The following is a 24,483-nucleotide window of genomic DNA, read 5'->3' as shown; positions in this document are numbered from 1 at the left end:
TTTGTCCTTTTATCTGCATGTAAATTCTCCATGGTGAGCAAAGGAATGTGCCTTGTTTGTGTGAATACTAAGCAGAACACAATTTACATCAAGCCGCCTTAACGAGTCTATTCACAACTACACATTTACATCCATAGCTTTCTTATTTGCAAACTTAATTAAATAAGAAGACAGAGATGTGAGCAAGGATCAATAGTTTACTTTGCTGGAAAAATAATAAGGCTCTTTTTTTTAGGAGAACAGAAGCCATGTAGATGTTAAGTGCCGCTGTTTACACCACCTGTATTTTAGTGTCACCCTTTTGTTGTATGAGAGCTTGTTTAACTCTGATCACTAGGTTTACTCTCAAAGAGCAGCAACCATTGATCTAAGGGGACTATATACTAACAATCTAAGAGACCACAGATGTAGAAAGCCATGGTATGTTAAAGAGATCTCGTGGGATCAACCTACACTAAAAGGGTCAGTTCATCCTTAAATCTGCTGTCTCATTTTTTGGTGGCTGATACTTCTACCTAACAAGCTCCCTCTGAACTTTTAGTTTCTCAAACAACTCGTACCCGCACAGCTACCACCTTTTGTATCACTTGCCCCTCCCTTTTAGACTGTAAGGTCTCACGGACAGGGCCCTCCCAACCATCTTGACTTGAATTGTATTGCAACTGTAATGTCTTTCTTATATTGTAAAGTGCTGTTGGTGCTATATAAATCCTGCCTAATGATAATAATAATATTTATTCAGTAAATATGGATAGATTTATTTATATTGTAATATTGACAATGTAGGAGAAGGAGCTGGAACAGGCAAAATTGGACCAAGATACCTAGAACTCTTAGGTGGACAGGAACAGGAATTAGGGCAGCGAGTTCTTAAGATTGCTGTGTTTCCAATACATACTTATAGGAAGCCCAAGTCTGACCCAGCCTACCATGCTCCACTTATAACTAAATATCATTTTGGGTGGGGTGACCCTTTCATGGTGTGAGAGTTCTGATTTTGGATCTGAATAATTCTTACATTTGTTAGGGGTCTCTGTGACTCTGGTCTACAATGTTTGCTCCATTCCCCATTTACCTTGTCTTCTCCTCAGCCCTGTTTGCCACGTGGGTTGACTGCCTCTGCAGCTCTGCTTGGTTCCTGCTGTGCCTTGCAATGTCTATTGAGGTTCCTTGTTTGTTTTTGGTTCGACCTTTGGCAATCCCTGCTTGTTGATCTCTCTTTCACTCTCCACCTTTCTGAGTTGTATCTTGGCCAGAACTTGGGCCTCTGAGATGCAAAATTCCAACCCAGCACTAGAACAGATATTCTTTCTGTGCATGGCAGAAGAAAAAAAGTACACCTCTTTGTAAATACATCTAGACTTGATGGTACAGTAAGACCTTTTGGCCACAAATGTGTTCTTCAGTGATGTCACAGAAGAAGCATTCTTAAATCTATCATTGCTTGTATGAATAAACACTTCACTATTTTTAGGTTATGGCATTGTTTCATTCACTGTAAATATATTAGGGATGGATTTAATGGCTATCGAGGAATTGAGCCAATGCAGCTCCGCACGTCATTCCGCAGCTTGTTTTCTCTTTACCATGCCAGACGATCTAAGAAAATGGCCGGATGATTGCAGCTACTTCAATGATGTGTTTTCACTATCACATAATGTATGCAATGATTAAAACATTGCCTCTTCTACTGCAGTCTTACGTTCTATAGCAACGCACAATTCTGCTTCTCACATTCATTTTAAGAGAAAATTATAACCAAGCATATGTTCAACTTAACGGCTTCTGAAGGTTCCATACTTTAGCCCGCAGCTGTTGTTTTTTTATGTGTATCTGAAATCTTCTGCATTTTTATCAGTAAAAACCTTAAGATAAGACACACAGAGGCAGCTATCATTCTTGTTAACCAAGTCATAGGTGGCTGTTTCTGTTCCATCGCTATATTGACATTCCGAGATACTTTTCTTCTATTAGGTTTATGCAGCTGTCATCGTTCACAAAACAGATGTCTCACTGATCATATAGCACTTAGCAAGAGACTTTGCCATAAGAAAAACTAATATATACCAGTGTAAATGGTGATATGAGATGAGGATATACAGTATCAGTCCCCTGAAAAGCATCTACCATTTAAAGGCCGAGTTCCTATATTTTTCTGGATTAATAGTATTCCTTGGAGGGAAACTCACATACTTGTTATAGTCCTACATTACTTGATTCAGTGCAAATATGGGGTTGTGCCTAATTCTTCTTCTTCAGTTCTTCTCAGATATTTGGGTCCTAGTTGATTAGACTTGCCCAAAAAGATATGCCCACCCAAAGTGAACTCAAAGATATAATTGGCTTGCAGACCCCAACATTAAAGAAACTCTGTTACCTTGCTCTGGGGTCTCTTGAAGACCCACCCCATCCAACTTATACTCACTTACTCTGCACTCCCCAACTTCCTCTTGTGAAATACCTGATGCTTTTGGGTATGATGCAGTGCAGAAATAAAGCTTACACAGGGTGTGACTCCAAGATCTAGCAGAGGATTGGAGCACTGGGGGAGCATGGTGAAGGTGAGTGTATGTGGGTCAGGGGTTAGTCTTTCAAGAGACTATGGGGGTGATTTACTAACCTAAACACACGCACGCACCAGGTGCGTGGGATTTTCACACAGCAAATGTATTTATCAACCAAAAAGTCTCTAAAAGCATATTTCCACTAATGCCATGTATGGAAAAATCATGCACATGATGCATATATAATGCTGCTTCACAGTTTAGACAAAAATGGTTAGCTCATGCATTTACATTCCTGCATTCATCAACGCAAGCAACACAACATAGAGCTAATTTACAACAACATCACCTTGCAATTCATGCACAACACACCTGCTGGGTGTGTACACACTACAAAGGTGTCCAGATTCCACCAATAGATCATGCTGGGAGGGAACACACTGCAGAGGTGTATACTTGTTCGTGGCGTGTTTATAAGGTTAGTAAATCAACCCCTATGACACTTTACTTCCTAAATGGGCAATAAGCTTGTGTTCTGTAAGCATTACCAGAACTCAATAATCTACATAGCAGGGCTTCAAGAGAAGATAACGGACCTTCTCTAAAATTAACGGCCAATTGAGAGATGAATAGAATGTTGACATCTGAAAGTAGGATGAATGGGAGAGATAGGGTCAGCTCTGAGAGCCAGTCAGGCATTACTGATTTTGCACTGCTTCAGTCTAACCCTGAAATCTTTATGGCAAGAGGAGAAGAGAGATTAAACAGAATGCTGTCTTTGAGGCTGTGATGATGCACCTTCAGTGTCCAATTAGCAATCTGCGGGCAATTTAGTGACCAAGTTGTATCTCTTAACTTCTGAACAGAATTACGTATTTTTTACACCTTACAACTTATATTACACATACAGTATATATAAATAGTTTGTGCATTAAGCTGTTTCCCTGGGATTCAGCTTTAAAATAACTAAAAGCCCTTCAAAAAAGTTCCCAGACTCTCCCACTTACCCAACGCCAGTAGGTACAGCACACTCTACTCCTAAGCATCTCTCTACATTTGTGATTAAACTCACCTAATGATCTAATGTAGTGCACAAAAACGTTTATTAAAATACATTCTTTAATAACCACTTTGTGTGCACCAGGTGCCTTGGCAAACACAAATATTGCTTTGAAAAAGTAGCAGTGACATCACCACTGAGCTGTGCAGAGAGCATAGCTGTGGGAGGGGCATAGCAGCTGCACCAACTACATGTTGCCTGCAGAAAACTACAGGAGGGCTGAGACAAGACCAGTCACCCTGCACAAGGAGAGAGAGCAGCAGTGACCGGTCTTTATTACAGGAAGCTCTGTATAAAGGAAAAGTTTTACACTGAATGACTGCACAGATCTGGAATAAATACACAAAACACACCAATAATAAAGTAAGGATACACATGCCTCTTGTATTTAGAATATTTTCTTCCACTTGAAAATTTCACAGCTGGGCATATATTTTGTATTTAAATGGTCACCTTATTATATATACTGAATAAATATTATGCTCAGTTGGAAATACATGGGGAGAGATCGCCTTTAAACTCACAAAGTCACCTAGCTATGTCAAAGACATAACTCTGAAAGCCCTTAGACACGTAACCCTTCTATTCATTTCACTTGTAGTTTTCCAGGGGAACTCGGGCTGTCCGTCTTGGCTGTAGCCTGCGTGTTCCTGGAATATCATGTGACAGTATCACCAGCACAAGGTCAGACCACAGACTGCTTTGTAAATGTTTGTGCTATCAAAGTAGAAGTTACGTGATTCCAAGCACAACTACGTGCCCCTGTCTATCGCATATCTGTCCCGGCCTATCTGGAGATTTCTTCTGCTGGAAATATAACCGGTTGACATTTTGAACTGAAGAAATTATTCTGTAGACATTTAAAAGGCGAAAACTTGAATGTTATTTGACTTGATTTGTACAGCGCACTATTTAACCTTTATCACTGTCCGCTCTTTCTAAAGAAAAGTCTCGTCTATTCTAAAAGGTATTCTTCTCGTTTCAAAAAATCTAATGACTCAAAAAAAGGCTTTTCAGTATCACAAGATTGTATCTGAGACCGGACCAGGAATCTGACATCTGTGGCATTTGTCAGAAAAATTGATGCATTGTTGCTACTTGCATTAACCGCAGTCTGTACAGATTGTATGTCAATGCTGATACATTATTCCCCACATAACAATACTCCATCAGTCCCCCAGATTTCAGTTTGTAGGTTTGTGTATTGTAACATGCACAGTATGCAAGTTATTAGTAGTTCTTTTAAACAATGTCACTCTTTCCTTTTTGGTTTAGTGATTCTTTAGGACCAGATTCACACTTATGGGTTGCACTAGCGTGCCATAAAACTTGCTACGGTGAATATCATTGTTTCTGAATGCCAATGCACAAGAAAATTAGGTTCTGACAGACCTGCACTACAGGGCACAGCAGCACACCCACCATTAAAATGTTTCTGCATTCAACGTGCACATGCTGCCTTAATACAGAATACGCAGCACAACACGTGTCACTGCAGGCATGGTAATGTCATTATTTTAGTTATACTACATGGAAAAGAGAAATCAACTTGAAGTAAATAATGTTATCAATGTACATTAATGTTTTAAGAAAAACAACTTTGCATTGTTTGGTGATATATATGTATGTGCTCATTACATAGGCTCTGCTTCCTACATTGCAGTGCAACACCATGGTTGTACTTTACTGCTCTCCTTATCAGTGGCGGAACTACCGCCGGTGCAGGCGGTGCGGGCGCCCGGGGCCTCAGGCTCTTGTTGGTGGGGGTGGGGGGGGGGGGGGCAAAAAAAAATCTTGCACCAGGGCCCTTTGTTCCTTAGCTCCGCCACTGCTCCTTACAATACAGGTCTGGGAGCTGACTCTTTGAAAACAATGCACTCCATGTGGGGATGAGTCCCATACAGTGTTCTGCTAGTTCAGGGGTGGGCAAACTCTGGCCTTCCAGCTATGGTGCAACTACAAGTTGTTGGAACTTCTTGCACAGCCTCGCAGAGAAACACGAGCACACAGTCTGATATGCATGCTGCACATGGCTTAAATAACACAGGAAGGAAGCCACAGCTTTATTCTCTACCTTATTCAATACAACAGAGTATATACCAGAACTTATAAACCCTGCCATCTAGTGCCCAAAAATGTATACTGCAGTAGTTGATGCAATAGACACAATGTCTATTCTAACACAAGTCCCATGAGATTTTGCAAGACTTTTGACAGCCACAGGCATGACTCTTAGAAGCAGATGCATAATGGCATGTGTAGTTTCACCACAGCCCGAGGGCCAGAGTTTGCCTACCCCTGCTCTAGTGAATAATATGGAAATCATTGTGTTAATACAATAACAAAAATAGAGAAAAGCAAGCTTGTCGAAATGTGCATAGTAAAATTACTCAAAAGTAACCACTACACTAATTGCTCACTAATATGTGCTCCCTAAAAACACACGATTTTCCCTTTAAGAAAAGCACATTTTCCTATGCAAGCTGACGTTTTATAACCTGCATTCTATCAATTTGGGAAATTACACTTATCTCATAAAAAGAGTTATTGCAGTCTGATCCTTAATTTCCATGGTTTCAAGCCCTGATGAATGTTGTGTCTGTCCCGAAAGAAGTTGGCTGTTTGATCAAGTTAATCTTTTTAAGGACTCTAAAAATCTAATTTGCTCCGGCAGTCTTCTTTTTTTCCGATCTCGGAGTTTCTTTCGGCATCTCCCTCAGTAGACTGTGTGTTGTTGAGCTTCCTTACCATAAACTAATGGGATACCTCCAGATCCATAATGGATAGCAAGAGACTCCTCCCAGCACCTATGAAATACTCTCATGATTTGAAGTTTTATAAGTCACATTTAGAAAATGAAAGACCACCATTGGTTACCAGGGCAAGTCCTATACTCATCCTTGGTCAGGGACGTCCCGAGGCTGGGTGACACCCGGAGCAAAGAAAGGGTGACACCCCTCCATAATGTCAATGTGCATGCGCCTGACATCAACACGCGCGTGCGCGATGACGTCATGGTGCATGCGCGGTCATCTAATTGACGCCTGCCGGCGGCCATCTTTCTGGTGGGCACCGGCAGAGAGAGGAGGGGACATTCTCTCCTGACACTGTCAAGCTCTCAGTCCATGACCGAGTGCCCGACTTTTTAGAGGAGGTGACACCAAAATGGCTGTCAGTCATTTTGGTGTCACCCCTCCAATGGTGTCACCCGGGTGCGGGCCGAACCCCCCTTGTGACGCCACTGTCCCTGGTGATCTTTATTTGATAGGTAGGAGCTACGTTCCCTGATCAAGTGAACACTGCTCAGTACGCAGATGGTTTATCAGCAATGTAGGTTCCCAGACAGACCATACATTATATCATTGTGTGAAGAATGTACGATTATTTTTAGCTTCTTTCAAATGCCCCCGTTACTCACTTTGTTGCTGGAGGAAGAACATCTATCAAGTTAAACACTATCCATTATTAATTATTGTGTAAGTCAGTTCTGACCAATTTGATGTGAGTCATCTCTGGCAGATAGTCCGCTCTGCAGTTAACGATTGTGTGTTTGCATTCTGTTGCTGTAGACGGAACCTCAGGTAATATACAGCACTGAGTAAAACAATTCACTTACAAGCTTATTTAAAATGAGTGGACGGAGTAAAGCCATAAGTTCAAAGTGCGGTAAATCATAGCAACCAATCAGAAGTGTCAGATTGAGATGGATCGCCGTGCACTTAACACATTATTCCTTGTACAGTTTTAAAGGATAAACTTATTCAGCAGCAATGAGCACGGTTGATGTACAAATAGCAGTAATCAATAACAACCAATCATATTTCAGTCTGCTCTAGTAAGTTAAGAGATTGTTTGTTATTACATCTGATTACGGCACTGTGCATGTCATCGCAGCTCTTTAGATTGCACCAGTGAAAAAGGGCGCTCATAGACTTTTGAGGATGGTCAATTTATGCATTTGTGGTGGACTGCTCTTGATAATGTTATCAATGCATGCTAATGTCAAACAACTTTCTTTCTATGTATAGTATATAAATATATTTGAACATGAGGGCAGACATATTTGCACAATACATATGCAGGCTTTGTTTCCCGGTTTGCAGTGGCACAGAATGGTTGAGCTTTAGAGTTCCCCCCACAATGCAACATCTATGAGTCAGCCGACTTAATAAAAACAATGCACTCCCTATGTAGTTTATCTCTTATCTCAACTGTTGCTAAGCAAGAGAGTAAATGCATTCAGCCTGAGAGCGCCCTCTGGTGGCTAATCCACAGACCATAGTATTTAATACCAATACTGCAATGCAATTATAATGCAAAATAAATATTCACTGAGCACAGGGCCGGTGCTGCCACTAGGCAAACTAGGCAGCCGCCTAGGGCGCACTGCTACCTAGGGCGCAGCCTTGACCATTCACGCCCCATGGCGCCCCCTGTCTATTTCAAATTGCAAAATCCAATAGCAGGCTGGTTATTGCACCCGCCTACTGAGCAGAGGAGCGTAATTGAGAGACAACTTTCTCTCTCAGGTTCACTCCTCTGCTCAGCGGGTGGGGTTTCAATAGCCAGTCTGCTATGGGATATCAAATAAATTACATCCACCTGTTGCCTGCAGAAGCTAACCCGCAGGAGAATGGGGCTGCACGGGGGGGGATTGGGGGTTGCGCCACGGGAGGGGGGTGCAAGTAGCCGGTCACTCGGGATAGCACAAAAGTGTCACTTACCTTGTCCCTGCGAGCCCGCGGTGTCCTCTGCAGTGTGCGCCCGGCCGATGACGGCTTTTGGCTTTCAGTTTCGTTTTCGGGCGTCACAGCAGGGGGCGGAGCCGGTGGGAAATTAAAAAGTGCAAACATGACATTTACACAGAATACACACAATACAATGTAATCTGCTATGATTACATTTATTTATTATATTATAATTTATGATTTCGTGTTTCAAACTTTATCATACCCGGGATGTCTACTGGACTCTTGTTTGGGCAGATTTAGATTAGTTATTCCTAAGATTTACTAAGAATTACAGGCCTACAATATAAAACAACAAATTGCCATGAAAAACAATGTACCGCTTTGGCATGCTAAAATCATGCATAATCAGACCGCCAGGTAGGTTAAGTTTTGCAAACCTGGAAAAAAAATGTGGAACAGGGGGTTTACATTTCCAATAAGTGGCTGTTAGATGTAAACATGGACTTATTGAACTATTGTAAAGCTGGCCATACAGAGAGCAAATTGTGGCCAGTTCCTAATGAACCTGCCAAAATTTGAGCCGTGTGTTGGCACCCCTCTAGACGTCTAAAGAGGGGTTAATAAAACACTAGATGGCGCTGAGGAACATAGGAAATTCCTATGTTCCTCTAGCTACAACTAGCAGCTATAAAGCTGTGCAAATGGCGCTTACCCAGATATATGCGAAGCCCTTATAAGTATCTGCCATAGGTCAGGGGTATGCAAACTCCAGCCCTACAGCCGTGGTGAAACTACAAATCCGATCACACATCTGTCTCTGGGAGTCATGCCTGTGACTGTCAGAGTCTTGCAATACCTCATGGGAATATGTAAATGTAATTAAAAAAAACACCAGACCTTGAAAATACATTGAGGGGGAATTTATCAAACCTGGAGCAGACAGAATCTGGAGCAGTTGCCTATGGCAACCAATCAGCTTCTCTCTTTCATTTTCAAATCTTACTAGAACAAATTTAAGATAGAAGCTGATTGGTTACTATGGGCAACTGCTCCAGATTCTGTCTGCTCCATTGTCCCCTTTGTCTTTTTAACTTTTAAGACTTCTGGCGACTTATGTATTTCATAGCTAATGCAAAAATGTTCAAAGGTTATTTATTGACATGCAGATATAAAAGACACAAATAAATGTAGCTCTGTAATTTGTAATGCATTATTAAGTTTTTTTTAATGCAAACGGTGTAAATAGCTGAATTTGACTTGGTATCAGCTTTTTACAGTCTCTGTTGAGCAGGGCGGGAGTGTGAGAGGAAGAAGCAGCACAAGGAATCAATCAGTTCATGTGCTGACAAGAAGCATGCTGATAGGAAAAGAAAGGAGAATGGCAGAGATGAGGTGATCATTGTACTGCTGCTCAGTTCATTGTCCAGTCACAGGCTTGGCCGGGTTGAGGATGACCTGGGCTTAGGAGAAGTGGGTTGAATGGTTCTGGCTATGAGGACATCTAGTGGCAGAAAAAGGGTACTGCAAGGAAAATCTCTGGATTGATGGGGAATATTGTAACAACAAGCTAGTTTTATTTTTTTATTTTTTTTAATGTTATGTCCCTGTATATGGTTTGCAATTATAGATGTACACTGAACCAAACCGCGTGGATGGAGCAATCCACCCTATCAAACTATAGTGGTCTCACAATCAGTGCCCGCCTTTGCTGGAAATGCAGTCGCTGTACAAGCTGCAGTCACTGTTTGCTCACCAATTTTTGACCTGGATCCTTTACCAAAAATTGGTTGAGTAATCAACTTGTAGGGCCACCTACTGTTAGAATTTCAGAAGGTTCCTGTGAATCGACTGAATCAAATTATAACAGTGTATGGGCAGCTTTATATGATCTTAACAGTGGGATCTCCCTGCCATAGTTCCTGACCCTCTTCCTCAGGGTATTCTTTCTGACCTTTGCTTGGTCCAGCTCTTCCTGTTACTTTTTCCATAGTATCATCCAAGTGGGACAGTGGTGATACTTCATAATGGTGACCGCAGGTATGCAGACTAAGGAACTCATTAGCAGCGGCTTCCCGGCAATCAGGAAGCTGTGCGGCGAGTAATGACCCACCTCCCGGCTTCCTGATTGGCTAAACAGCCATCTCCTTGCCGATTGGCCTTGGAAGCCATCTTCCCGGGCCAATCAGCATGGAGCCGGCGGAACAGCCGCCTCAATGCTGATTGGCCGGGAAGCCTACTTTCCAGCCAATCAGCAAGGAGCCTGATTTCCAATCAGGAAGCTGCGAGGCGGGTCATTACTCGCAGCCCGGTTCCCTGATTGGTCGGGAAGCCGGCTCGTTGCTGATTTGCTGGAAAGATGGTTTCCCGGCCAATCACAATTTAGCTGGCCAAACAACATTGAGCCGGCTTTCCGGGCAATCAGGAAGCCGGTGGCATGTCATTACCTGCCGCCCAGCTTCCTGATTGCCCAGGAAGCTGGCTCTATGCCAGCGGAAGCATCGGTATCAGTACTCGGCATCTGTGAGTACTGAAAGCAAAAATATCAGTCCTCGTACTCAATACCGAAAAACCGGTATTGGTGCATCCCTAGTAACAATACAGTAATTAAAAAAAAGAATTGCAAAATAGAAAAAACAATGCCATCCTATCAGAAAACTGAGTTTGCTGCGGCAAGCTGACTTACAAACGGTTACCATTGCTTACTGCACACCATTGCTTCGAATGGGTTAACATGGTCATTTATACCTTTCAATCTAGACATCTAAATGTATTGTGTTATTATTCATTTTGTATATATGGCATGTTGCGTTAGCATAAGCACAACAATACTCAAAGGAAACGCGCTTCACGCATCGATACCCCAGGGCACCGGAGGTGTTAAACGCTGCTAGCGTGGGCTTCTCTGCAGAATTTACAACAGTTGGCTGCGACTGGGTGGTGGAACGTCGAGAAAATCTGAGACTTATTTTTGAGGATGTCGCTCCTACAAAAAAAAAGAAAAGAAAGGCAATTGTATGAGGAAAGAAATATGCAATAGCAAGGAAAGGATGTCTGCTTTCTAAGACCTTATATGACTTTGTTGTGAGCGATGGCAGAATTCCTGAAGAATATTTTTTTGTTCTGCTAGGCGGGTGTTTCCTTCCTTGGGCAAAGAACTTGCGGCCGGGGAATTGAGAGGATGTTAGGGACATGATTTTTGCAGCAGGCGGCAGAAGTCAAAAACATAAACATGATTAGCTTTATCTTTCTCACACATCCTTCTATTCATCTTCCTAAACCTTTAGGAAAAAAAAGAAAAAAGCAATTACTTTGTATAAGGCTGTTGGGGAGAATTGGAATAGAAAGCACACAATTTTATGCTTGGAATAGAAAGCACACAATTTTATAGGATCTCATAATGTCATCTAATACCAGCTCCCTTGCTGTACACGTGCCTTGGTCTTAACGTGCTTTGGCTTTGAGCCCTTGTAGAGGCTGACGGTTGGATCACAGTGACATCTAGTGGATGATCTCTTATATCACCCAGCCGTCATCTACCTTTGCATAGAAAGTGATGCAAATATGATTCTTAAAGTGGCACTAAACTCAGGAGTTAAATCCTAAAAATGCATTCAAGCACCCTAACTATTACCAAAAATGTATCTAATTTGTGCATCACTCGGCTGTAGATCCTCAAATCATCATGAATTGGTGCTGACACTGTCCTTCCTTCTGGAGTGAAGATCAAACTAAACTGACAACCATGCCCACCACAACTTCACACAATCCTACTCACCTTATGTATATGACCATAAATAAATATTTTAGTAAGGTCTACAAGAGCCTTCCCTTCCCTGTGGTGTTAGTACACAGCCTCCGTTCTTAATATGAAGTCTCTCGGTTTCACATGAACATTATGGTACTCAAACATAAGCAGCATTAGCTTCATTCTCTCTGTTTGTGTGATGTGGTTTGAAAGCCCCTGAAGGCATCGAGCTCCAGAGCAGTCCTTATTCAGACAGAAGATTGTGTGCTGGCAGAGTAAAGTGGGACCAAGAAAAATAAGATGATCTTGGATGGTGCCTTATTATCACTAGGAAACCTATACCCATGTGCTGCTATGTCATATAAGTAAGCTTCATGACAGTGGATATAAAGTGACCCTAAACTCAGGAGTTAAATCTTAAAAATGCACTCAAGTACCTTAACTATAAGCAAAAATGTATCTTATTTGTGTATCACTCGGCTGCAGATCCTCCAATCATCTCTGAATTGGTGCCGACACTGTCCTTCCTTCTGGAGGGTGACTACTTTTGTTCTCCATGGTCCCTGCGAGTGTTGTAAAGTAGTCACCGCTCCAAGCTCCCTCCCTTGATGGACTACCATCTACAAATGAGTAAACTATTGTAGTCCGTCACAAGAGCAAGCTTGGAGCGGTGGCTACTTTACCATAGCAAATTAGTTTAATTCTCCAAGCTCTAATAAGCCTTCAGTAAGATCAAAATGAATTGTGAAATTAAAGCTGCACAATTGGTGAACAAAGCAAAGGGAAAGTTCTTTTTTAAATAACCAACATTGTTTTTTTTTTAATGTTTACACAGATTCATCACAAAGCAACCTGGACTGTACATTTGGCTGGGGGTCACAGAAAACAATCTGCCAGTGGGAACATGATAACACCTTGAACCTCAGATGGACTGTGTTGAACAGCAAAACCGGCCCAGTGCGGGATCACACCGGTAAGTCAAAGATATCTTCAATATTAGATACTATTGTACAAGAGTTCTGGTTTGAATGCTGTAACAGTGCCATCTAGTGGAAGTAAATGTATTGCAAGTGTCAGATTTATTTAAAGTTTATTTCCCCTTTTGCAGTCAGGTTTGAGAAAGACTCACTATCAGGGTTATTCACAAAAGGGGGAAGAGTTTGGAGAGTGAATAATGTAGGACAACATAGCTTATTTGGAAAGTGAGCTGAATTGGATAATTTTTCCCAATCAGCTATTTTGTCCTAGATTGTTTGTTGTTTGTTATGTGTTCCCATTCACACAGCATAACCAAAAATATATTACTAATCTTTTAGCTGTTTGGTAAAGGCCTTTTTGCAGATTCCAGGCTACCCTGAGCTTCTTCTCATTAACATACAATGCATCTAAGTCTTTATCCCTTTGTTAGGACAGACCATGTTCAAATCTAGTTTACTGATTATGAGATCTGCCAGTACAGTATAGACAGGGTTAGAGTAAACAGAACTTCCCACAGCCCCCTAGTTAACATTTCATATGTGGAAACTGTTTAGGAGTTTTAAGCAAGTACAAAGAAATGTAAGCAGAAATATCTAAACATTATTTAAGTTATGTTATGTGAATGAGAACATGTAACAAACATAAAGTAGGTGCTAACCCAATATGGCTGAAAAAGTGGAACTACACTTAAACCTAAATTGTTACCAACAAACTAAATGCTGAACTCTGGGATAAGCAAATAAATACAAGAAGCATGTGTATTCTTACCAGGGACGTAACTACTGATCCCAGGGCCCTATAGCAAAAATGTGATGGGGGACGACCCCTGACGACCTCTCTGAGCGATGACTAATGACACCAAGATCCCAAAGACTCCTCTTGTGCATCTGACATCGGCATTCTGAAACTGTAGACTTTACAGAGGTTTAGGGTTGTCATCAACTACAACCACTCCAACCCCTACTGACACAGTACAGTGTTATCTTCACATGTTCCATGTTTAATCTGCCTCAACAACCTAAAGGAGCCCCCTACTACTCCCAGGCCCCACAGCAGCCATCTGGGCTGCTATGGCTATAGTTACGCCACTGATTCTTACTACAATCATGGTGAGCTTTGTGTATTTCTTACAAATCCGTGCAGTAATCCAGTGTGACACTTTGCATTTGTACACAGCTTCCCGTAATAAAGACCGGTCACTGCTGCTCTCTCTCCTTACGCAGGGTGATTGGTGTTGTATCTGCCCCCTCCTGCAGTGGGTGGGGCCTGCTGGGCCCCTTCCACAGCTCTACGTTTTGCACAGGCTATGTACAGCACATTTATAAAGTCACTTCTACTTTTATAAGATAGTAACTTGGGTAGTAAATGCATTTGGTGCACATAAAGTGGATTTATATCCTTTGTTGCAATTGAATAATATGTTTGAATTAAAGTTTTTTAAAGTTCAGCTTTAACCACTTGCAATAAATTCAGTTGTGTTAACTATAAATGTAAAGCACGACAGCAGCAGCAAAACCAAAAGGCTTCAATTTTCACATCATTTCAGTAAGACATTCCTGTCCTGCTCTACAGATGTCAATGCTGTACCCGGCTTTGTATGTGTTACACAAGAGTACATGTTTAAAAGGGTACATTTATATCAATTTAGTTGTGGACAGCATTGTCTGTATTCTCCTCCCTGCTGTTTGATGGGCAGCGTGCAGAAATTGAACATTGTGTTTGATGAATTGAGACGCTAATAAAACATGATCTAATCGAGTTGAACGGCCAAGCCTCTCTTCATTTTGGACAGTGAACTGACTGCAGCTTTGCAGCTGAGCATTAAACAGCCAGCTGCTTTTGTTGCACACAGCTGATCCGGAGAAGAGCCGGTGCATCTATTGCGGAAAATCTTTTAGATCCGCTGGAATCTAGGTCACATGACTTATTTATGACATTTTATTAATAGGATGTTTTCTTGTTTTCCTCAAAATCATCTTACTACAAGTGTAGTGCTATTGCACATATGAGCAACAGGCAGGTTACTGTGATGTCAAAGCTTAATATTTACAATTGTTGAATCCAGTAAAGATTACAAAACCTCACTCTATAACAGGGGTAGGCAACCTCGGCACTCCAGCTGTTGTGGCTCTACAGAAGTTTTACTGCAGCTGGAGTGCCGAGGTTGCCGACCCCTGCTTAAATATTAACAAAAACCTTTAATATTATTACTAGGATATACAAATAAAAAATTGTCTTTTTGTGTACTTGCAGGGTCTTTAAAGGGATAAAAGATGGGGAAATGTGCATTTTGTTTATTTGGCCAAGACATACATTTTAAGAACACCTTTAATTTTTTTTCTTAGGAGATGGAAATTTCATTTACTCCGAAGCTGATGAAAAACACAGGGGTAAAGTGGCCCGGCTGTTGAGTCCTGTGGTGGACTCCTCTAAATCCTCCCAGTGCATGACCTTTTGGTATCACATGCCTGGCACCCACGTTGGCTCTTTGAGCATCAGACTAGCGTATGAAAATCAGGAAGGCTTCGATCAGATGTTATGGACAGCCAGTGATGGCGAGCACCAGAATGACAACTGGAAGGAAGCTCGGGTGTTACTACACAAGTCACTGAAGCAATATCGGGTAAGAGCAAACTCAGTTCCTCTTCTTCTGCATGGCGCGGGCTAGTCATGAACCTGTGCTTGGTGCAAACCCAGTTTGTCTGAGTTCACTCAAGCCTGCTCAAAACTATGACTGCCACCCCCCAGCACAACCAGTTGCAAAGAGGTGCATTCCCTGTCCCGCACCTACATGTCACAAAGGGGCGCAGCATATGCCACTGCCACCACTGAATGGGCTAGGAGAGGGAGTGGCGGTCACAGCCTTGGGCAAACTCAGGTAAACTGGGTTTGCACCAAACCCATGCTAATCTTTAGTGGAGGCCTACTGTCTGTGCAGCCTGTACGGGGCCCACAAAGGTAGTATAAGGTTGGCAAACCTCTGTCTGCCTTCCTATTAGGGAGAATGCCCTTTATTTCCTCACCCAATGAAAGGGCAGGGACACAGACAACAATAAAAACCTGACACATGTTCTGTCACTTCACTGTTCTATCTAAAAATTGTTGTTGGAGTTTGAACAGCTTTTATAACATTATGTGTTCTTTTTGTATAGGTGGCGATTGAGGGAACGATTGGCAAAGGAAGCAGTGGAGGAATTGCTGTGGATGATATCATTATTGCTAATCATATACCTCCTGAACAATGCAAAGGTAGGTGCTAAACCCAGGCTGAGCATGCAAATCACTGTACACCTTATGCTGCATTTACTAAGCTGCTCTGCATGTTCGGCTGTGCTGCAGTGCAGAGGGACTTTCACTCAGCCGATCCAACATCTGGATCGGCTGAGCCAAAGCTCCGGCAGCTCACTCGCTGCCGTTCGCCCCTACTCTCATAGGGGCCGAACGGCAGTAAGTGAATAGCCAAATGCCGCTAAGCTATTCTGCTTGGTATCTCCGAGGTAGCCAGCATAATAGAAAAGAATTGAAATGAATTAACAAAAACAGTTGAAAGCTTATTTTACAAATGATGAAAAATAGGAAAATTAAATAAATATATATTTTAAAGAAAAGAAAAAGAAATAAAAGAAAAAAGAAAAACAATTGGGCGGAGCTAGCAGTGACAGCTAGCTCCGCCCAACTGTTCCCTATTGGCCGGCACCTGCCAGAGTCACCCGGCCAATGAATAACAACTGGGCGGTGCCGGTTGTGATGTCACGGCCGGGGCTCAGCCCAGTTGTTATTGTATAATGACAGATCAGCGTCCCCAGGTCATTTGGGGACGATGATCTGTCATTACAGCTGGTCGGAGCCAGCCGTGAGATCACAGCTGGCTATGCACAACTGTAATTTCTGTGGAGATCCGTCGGCTTCGGCCGACCTTTCTCCACGCTCCAGCTGTCACTTTGGCTCAGTCGAGCCGAAGCATATGCCTTCGGCTCGGCTGAGCCGCTTAGCTGCCTACGGCTGCTGTACGGGCTATTGTGAAAAGAGACGGCCGAAGAGAGCTGAAGGATTAGCCGACGCTACGGCTGGATCATTCGGCTCTTTAGTGAATAACCCTCAATGACTTCAGTAATTTCACTTACTTGTGCACTAAATTAAATCCTGTCTTGCTGATGTTTGACACACTGCAGCCTTTAGCCTATGGCTAGTGTGGTACTTAGAAGCCACCTGTAGAGGGAGCTCTTGGGAAAAGGGCACTCTATAATAGACCAGCACACCTTGCAAGAGTGCCCCCTAGAGATGATTAGCAGGGGCTTCCTCTGCATCACATACATGTGTACAAACACTCAGAGAGACTGCAAGCCACCATGAGGCTTACTTTCTGATCCCAGTAGGACAAGTACTGCATTTATTTGCCTTTTTTAGTGCAGGCTGCATGGGCAAGATAAGGTATCTGCAATTAGTGCATGTATTATGTGCAGTATGCATACGTCTTAGTGGAAGCAGGGATAAAATATGTTGGAATGAACACATTTTCATGCTAACCTTTGCCCATTATATCACTATTGGCACTAGTGTCAGAGCTCCTAATCATGACTCACTTGTACTTAGCTTGATTTTTACATAAGGCTGATACTTTTATTTGCATTAACACTGATTGTGTTTTTGTGGTTATTCAGGGTCCGACTCATCAGGATCTGGAACAGGAACTGAGGACCATACAAACGGTAGGTAACCCCACCTTCTCTTCATCCTTAACTAGTTGGTGTGAATCAAAAATGTTGATAACTTGACAGATAAACATAACTAATAAAAGATAACAGAATAAGATATTGACAGAAAAACAGAGAGATTTAATTATCTAATCTAAAAAAAAAAAAAAGAACCACATACAAAAATAATTTACCAAATGTAATTCATATGACCTTGAAAATAAAATTGCTTAATGTTTTACAATATATTAAAGGTTGTCATTGAGTACACAGTGCCTTTATCCTATAGTTGGCACTGCAGATATCACTGTTGCCTGCAGGCTGCAGTATTCCGTATCTGTCTACTACTGCATTTGTCAGAAACAATTACAATAAGAGATAATAATAATAAAATAAATTCAAATAGAGTGTAGCGCTCACCCCCTAAGGTGCCGCTGGAAAATACAGGTACTTTTGTCTCACCTCTGTGATAAACCACTTGTGATGGATCCACAGCACACCAGCACACCTTGTAGGGTTTTTTAAAGCTTTACTATACAAGTTTTGTACTAACATAATAGAAATATGAACAGGAGAAACAATAGCAAATAACTGTGTATACAATAGAATCACATTAGGCATTCAGGTATACCTCAGCTGTTGCTGTTTATCTGCATTTAACTGCTATACTGGTCTGGTTAAGGTAACCTTTCACATGGTAGCAACAAAGTCTCAGTTTAAACGGACCCGGGGCTCTAAGCTACTGACCAGTGAGATTTGCTTCGGCTACCCAATGATTGGGCCCAATGTGCTGTTTGCAAGATAATTTGAGACACATCAATGCAGTGGCCAAGGGCCGGGCTCACCAATCGGGCGACTTGAATAGAAGCTCTCGAGTTGGTCAGTGAGAAGAGGGCAACCCCACCTTCTCCAGCCGACTTCCCTTGGTCTTCACAGCAGATCTGTGTGCAGAGGATGGCAGGTCCCGATCACTGGTAGCAGCCATGCAGTCTGCTCAGGATTCACACTGAATCAGAGGGGTGGTGGTGTCACACTGATATGCTAGCCCCAGGATCCAATTGTTCGTCCCGGCCGCGGCTTCCCTTCTATGCTGGATCAGTCAGTTTCTCCCTGGGACGATTCAGGAGTTACAAGGCAGGAAAGAGCATGCAGAGTCTTTCTCCCGCACTACAGCAGCATCTGACAGGGATCAGGGTAGCTCACTACAGGGTTTATGCCTCTCTGTAATAATGGCAGACAACTCCAAAAACGATATGTCAGATCATCTCCCAGATCACCTCCCAACTGTGTGAGTGCGCTCAGTCCATCCAGTCCAGCTCACTCCTTCTGCAGATCCCAAAGCCTCCTGAGAACTGTAGTTTTGATCTGCTTGGATTAGTACTCTCTCTCTCTCTCTCTCTCTCTCTCTGTCTGCACACTACAAATCCCACAAGTCCCTGCTGTGTGATCTCGGACAGTGTGAACCAATCAAGTTTCTTCACAGGTTTAACACTATCTGTGCAGACTGAAGTGATTAACTCCTTGCAGGGAGAAGATATGCAGTAACTGTGCAGGGGCTACAAGAGAAATAATATATATATATGTATATATACAGGGCTTGAAAAATTTGGCGGTGTCTCACCAGTCAGTCAAAAATTTCACTCATATAAAAAAAAAAAACATTGTGCCAAATAAAAGTCTTATATGTCCTTTAAATGTATAAAAAATATTTAGGTATGCAAATAATCCAAATCATTGCTAAATTAACACTCCACTTCTAATGACCAAATTAAAGCAGAACTATATTCACCCTCAGTCCAGCAATATGACATACACAAGCTCCCTCATCATCACCAACATCTTCTACCCAGCTTCTTCTGGGTTCAGTATCTTCATTTACAGGATGGCCTCCTGTTCATGTGCATGGGAGGTCATTAATTCCGGTACAAAGCAGGTGGCAGGATTGTATAGTGAGGTGCACATGTGCTGCTTAGTGTACACCCAAAAGAAGAAGGCAAACAGGAAGGTAAGAGTCCTTTATAGCAGAAGAGACGCAGTTTATCTCATCTGCAATAAAAAAAATCTTCCTGCCATCAGTTTAAATAAAGGGCTCTGGTAACCAACGTATACTGATACTGCTAAATTTGGCCTGGGCATGACCTCTATGTTTTAGACAGATTTAAGCTCCACTTCTGAAGCGCTAACTTCACAAATATAAGTCTAGCCTTCTATTTAACCTTACTGGCAAAATAGTGTTATTTAGGAAATCAGTGAAAATGTTGAAACTGTTAACATTTTAAAACTGTTCTTAATAGTCTTTATTTTTTTCATTAAACAGGGATTACTCCGAATTACTCTGGTGAGAACCATGTTGATGAGAGCATCTCCAAGAAGCCAGGAGGCGTACTAAAGACCCTGGACCCCATCCTCATCACCATCATTGCCATGAGCGCTTTGGGAGTCTTACTTGGCGCCATTTGTGGCGTGGTTCTGTACTGTGCTTGTTGGCACAATGGCATGTCAGAGAGGAACTTATCCGCCCTGGAAAATTATAATTTCGAACTTGTGGACGGTGTCAAGTTAAAAAAGGACAAACTAAACACACAGAATACATATTCAGAGGCATGAAACAGCAAAAAGGAAATAAAGATAGTTGTTGCAGATAAATTCAGCGGAAAGACTAAAGTCAGTTTTGGTGGAGACGGACCAATGATCTTTTACTGCTAGGCTATAAAGTGCATTGGTTGACGTGAAGCCAAACTTCTCTCAGGAGCTTCAGTGAAAATACCTGAAAACTATGGACGCAAATACAATCTGAATCATGTACAGCTGGCTTTTCTTTTCTTTTTGTTTTTTTTTTGTTTTGGATAATCAGATGCTGGTGTTGAGACCAATTATGATTGACTTTATGGTTTTGTAAACTCCGTTCCATCTTGTTTCGTTTTTCTGCTACAGATATCTTTGTTGTGAGCAAAATCCAGAATACTGTCAAAGAAATACATTGAGCGGGGTTCTGTGGAAAGCCACATGGTATGCCACATCCACTAAGTCCCCCGCCCCGCGCATCATAGGACTCGCAGCACGAATTTTTCCTCCTGTTGTGCATATCTGTTTGTGCTGTGTATAAAGCAACAAAGGTTTAGGAAGTCCTAAACAAAATGTGCCACTATGATGTTTTCTGGCAATTTTTTAAAGCAACGCTACCCATTAATGTTGTGTTTCAGTGTTGTTCTGGAGCATAGTGCTTTAAAACGTCTCTAGGGTTCATGCACCGTCATCAAATGCAATGGGCAATAGAGGGTACGGCCTACCCTTAAGACAATGTTGTTGGCACTAGCTAGTGGATGTCCTCTCAAGTGCCTTTTTGTGTTTGTGTTAGTTTTGACTGTGTTCTCACCGATTGCAACAATGCTTTTGTTTCAGTCATTATTATTATATGCCCTTGTCTAGAACTGTGTACCACGATGGTCAAAAAAATTTAAAAAATGTGATGATGGCCTCTCAAAGGCAAGGGCTACCACTGAATCATCAACTCAACTGAAAGCTTTTATTTGGAAACAGAATGATTTTTTTTTCATTTATTTTATTGCTGAATCCATGACTTTTTTTGTGTAAAAAAAGCTGCAATATCCCATTTTTCTTTTTCTCTGTAGAATGTATTTAACAGTTTATTCTCAACTTTGAGTAAACAATGTAAAGGTTTGTGCCGTAGACTGACAGGCAAAACACAGCTCTGTTTCCGATACCGATAAGACAGAGACGATCCTCTGGTGTAAATCCAATAAGGGAAACTTCTTGCATTAACCCTACAAAGTCTAACTTTGGCTTTCTTTCCGGATGTGAAAAGATACAGTATCATTTTTCTAAAAAGGGCAAGGTATGTTGGGCTTATTTATTAACAATGGTATAAGTCTTTGCTTGACGAAACACAGAATAGCCAATAGGATAATAGTCCTGAGCAGAAGGAGGGCTTTTTAAAAATAATGTCTGATTGGTTGTTTTTAGGTATACCACAGCACTTTTGTTATTTAATAATCCTCATAGTCCAGGGTGTTACAAAATGAACTTTAGGATGCAGAAGTTTTAGTGTTAGGCATATTTTCCTTTTTAAAACTTACTGTGTGTCGTTCATTGTATCTAAAAAAAATACCTAAGATGTATCACCGCTCAGTAAGTGGACTGGAACAGTGTAGGGCAGTGGAGTGCAGCGTGTACAAAACATTCAAAGAATGAGACAATAAGCCAGTTTTATGTCTAGTCCCAGGATTTCCAGGTCCCTTTGTTTTTTAATCAGCCTAATGAAACCTGGAAGTGCCTTGGGCTATAAACTGGCAAACTGGCATGAACCAAGTTTCATACACCCTATACAGAATTCATGAAGATACCCTTTAACAATAATGTATCTGGTCAACTTACTATAACTAATGACATCATTAAGGCTGGAAGTGCTCTACTCCATTCTCATGCCACTCGTCTAATTGTATGGCACCCCATTCTGCCAGCACCTATATAAAAATAAGCCCATAGCCAGGGCAAGCATTCATGAGAGAAGAGGAGGCAGGACAGTGGCAATGCTTATCTTGGTGAGCAAAAGCGGAGAAAAGACAAAAAAACATTAGGGGAACAGAAATCAAATGTCAGCATTGATTTAAAAAATAGCTTTTGCAGAAACACTTCTTCAAAAATATAGTCACCCAGTATTCACATTGTGTACTGTAGACACAGAGAGAGAAAGGAAACATGAGAGTGCTTTTAAAAGGAGAGGGATATGAGACTGGCCATTACTGACTTGTTTTGGAAGGTGCGAGCACCAAGACTGCCATCTCAATTGTTTCTTCTCTACTTGAGGTCACGTTGACCGGGAACAAGTGCAACATGTCCGTATGGAAGTATCTGAAAATACACTATGTGCTTGCTCTGGGTCATTAGTGAAGAAAACATACCAAGATAAACACCTTCAAAAGCAAGTCAACTAAAGGCAGCTCCTACATTTCTATCCTGGCATCTTACATCTAACTGGTGATAATCTTTAGGTGATGGTTGATGACTGCAAATGTTATCACGCCTTTATCATTTTTATTGATAGTGGTTTTACACCCCTCTATTCATCCTTCCTTCCTTGCCTTCTTTCACTGACCCTGAATAGGCAAAGTGATGGGTCGTCTTGTTAGGACAACCCACCAATACTCATCTTGGGTGCACTCGTCTACTGTTCCTTTCAAAAATACCCAGTAAATAGGTCTGAACCTCCCAGGATGCAGTGTTTAACCCGGAACAGTCAATTGCCAGGCCTGAATACCAACATGAGAGAAGGAAGACAGTGGTAAACCCTGTGTAAGCACCCACACAGACCAACTAAGAGCATACATAGGGACTAGGCAAAGTGCAGTTGCACCATGATTGTGAATAGGGACATTAAACTGTAGCTTTCAGTAAAGGCAGAGACTGATGTGATTGGTTCTTTCTCCTCCCCAAACGATCATAACAATTTGTTTCTGTCATGTAAATTACCACAATCTGCTTGCTATGGGTTACTACGCAATGCACATCACTCCACAACTGTTTTTGCCACAATTTGTTTGATTTTCATCATTGCTTATAAAACTGTAAAACAGAATTTTTGCCCATGATACATTTCAGCTCTTATCGTTTCTTTTCAGCTGTTGAAAAATGGAAAAATGATACTGAATCTTTTTAAGCCGAGAGAAAGGAATCTTGCACTGAAATCTCTATTTAAAATTATATGTTGATAAGGTTATTTAACCCTTTAAGCAGCCAAAGAGGGCAGCAACCGCTGCGTAGCAGTTCGTTACTACCCTCTCTGCCTGGGGACTAAAAGAAGGGTTTGTTTGTAAAGGCAGTGTTAAAAGAAAATTGTTCATTTATATTTGTTTTAGATTGTTTCATAATTTTTAAAAGTGTAAAATAACATATTTTTTTCTTTATCAAAAACTATTAAGGAAAAAAATAAACTTTTTTTCTGTAGTAAAATGATTTCATTTTACTGGTATATTATTGCTTCATGTTTTGTATCATCATGAACTTTTGTGCAAATTTTTTTACAGAAATTTTTATTTTATATGACAATATGACACTTGTAAACTGTTGTTTTGGAATGAACTGCGAAGCCTTAACTTTGAATGACATTTGTATTCTTGGACATTGAATTGCATAATAATCACATAAAATTGAACTGTAATTTAAATCCCAAACGATGACTACTACATTCCAAAGATACAGTTGAAATAAACATTTTCATAAAATACTTTCTTGCATTCTGTAATTTTTTGTTATACTCAGATATTATTATGACATTTATAATCTTGTTTATGTAGGCAGGAAGCAGCCATCACGCATTGCTTTCAATAGATGCTTTGCTAGCCGATATTTTCTTTTGAGACCACTCTGGGTTTTGGGGCATCTTGGAGCACTTATAAAAACTATTAGAGTGTAAATCCTGCCAATAAATTTGTTTTTATGTTTGAGTAGGAAAGGGTTAGAACCTCTGCCAACTTTATGTTACTGTCTTTGACCTTGTTAGAGGATTTTGCTCTACTTCCTTGGCGACACAACAGGAAGTCAGAAGAAATGTCAACAGAGAGACAGCAACAAAAACCTGAGGGAAGTGCTTATCCTTCCTCATTCCACCAACGAAATTGCTGTTACTGTTGTCTGTGTCCTATTGGAGAAATTCTGTTGACTTAATGATTTGATATCCCAATAGAAAGAAATATAAAATCTCCCCAGTGGGGGTCACAGGGAAAAATAAAATCCTGGGAGGACATCTAATCTTTTTCCACTTTATCCAAAACTAAAAAAAAAAAAACTTAAC

General features: G+C 41.3%; 1 protein-coding gene across 1 annotated transcript in view; it reads left to right on the top strand.

Annotated features, from left to right (window-relative positions):
• NRP1 (neuropilin 1) overlaps positions 1-21,521 on the top strand; it is a 153,587-nt gene extending 132,066 nt beyond the window's left edge. The window contains exons 13-17 of the mRNA XM_018563251.1: positions 12,836-12,973; positions 15,324-15,601; positions 16,131-16,227; positions 17,640-17,692; positions 19,986-21,521. Of these exons, the coding sequence (XP_018418753.1) occupies positions 12,836-12,973; positions 15,324-15,601; positions 16,131-16,227; positions 17,640-17,692; positions 19,986-20,279 (860 nt within the window). The 3' untranslated portion in view covers positions 20,280-21,521. The remainder of the gene's footprint in view (positions 1-12,835; positions 12,974-15,323; positions 15,602-16,130; positions 16,228-17,639; positions 17,693-19,985) is intronic.
• The last annotated feature ends 2,962 nt before the right edge of the window (positions 21,522-24,483 follow it).

Source organism: Nanorana parkeri, unplaced genomic scaffold, assembly GCF_000935625.1.
Source record: "Nanorana parkeri isolate BGI_ZX_2015 unplaced genomic scaffold, ASM93562v1 scaffold645, whole genome shotgun sequence".
NCBI classification, from domain to species: Eukaryota; Metazoa; Chordata; class Amphibia; order Anura; family Dicroglossidae; genus Nanorana; species Nanorana parkeri.
This window is presented reverse-complemented; position numbering and strand designations above follow the sequence as displayed.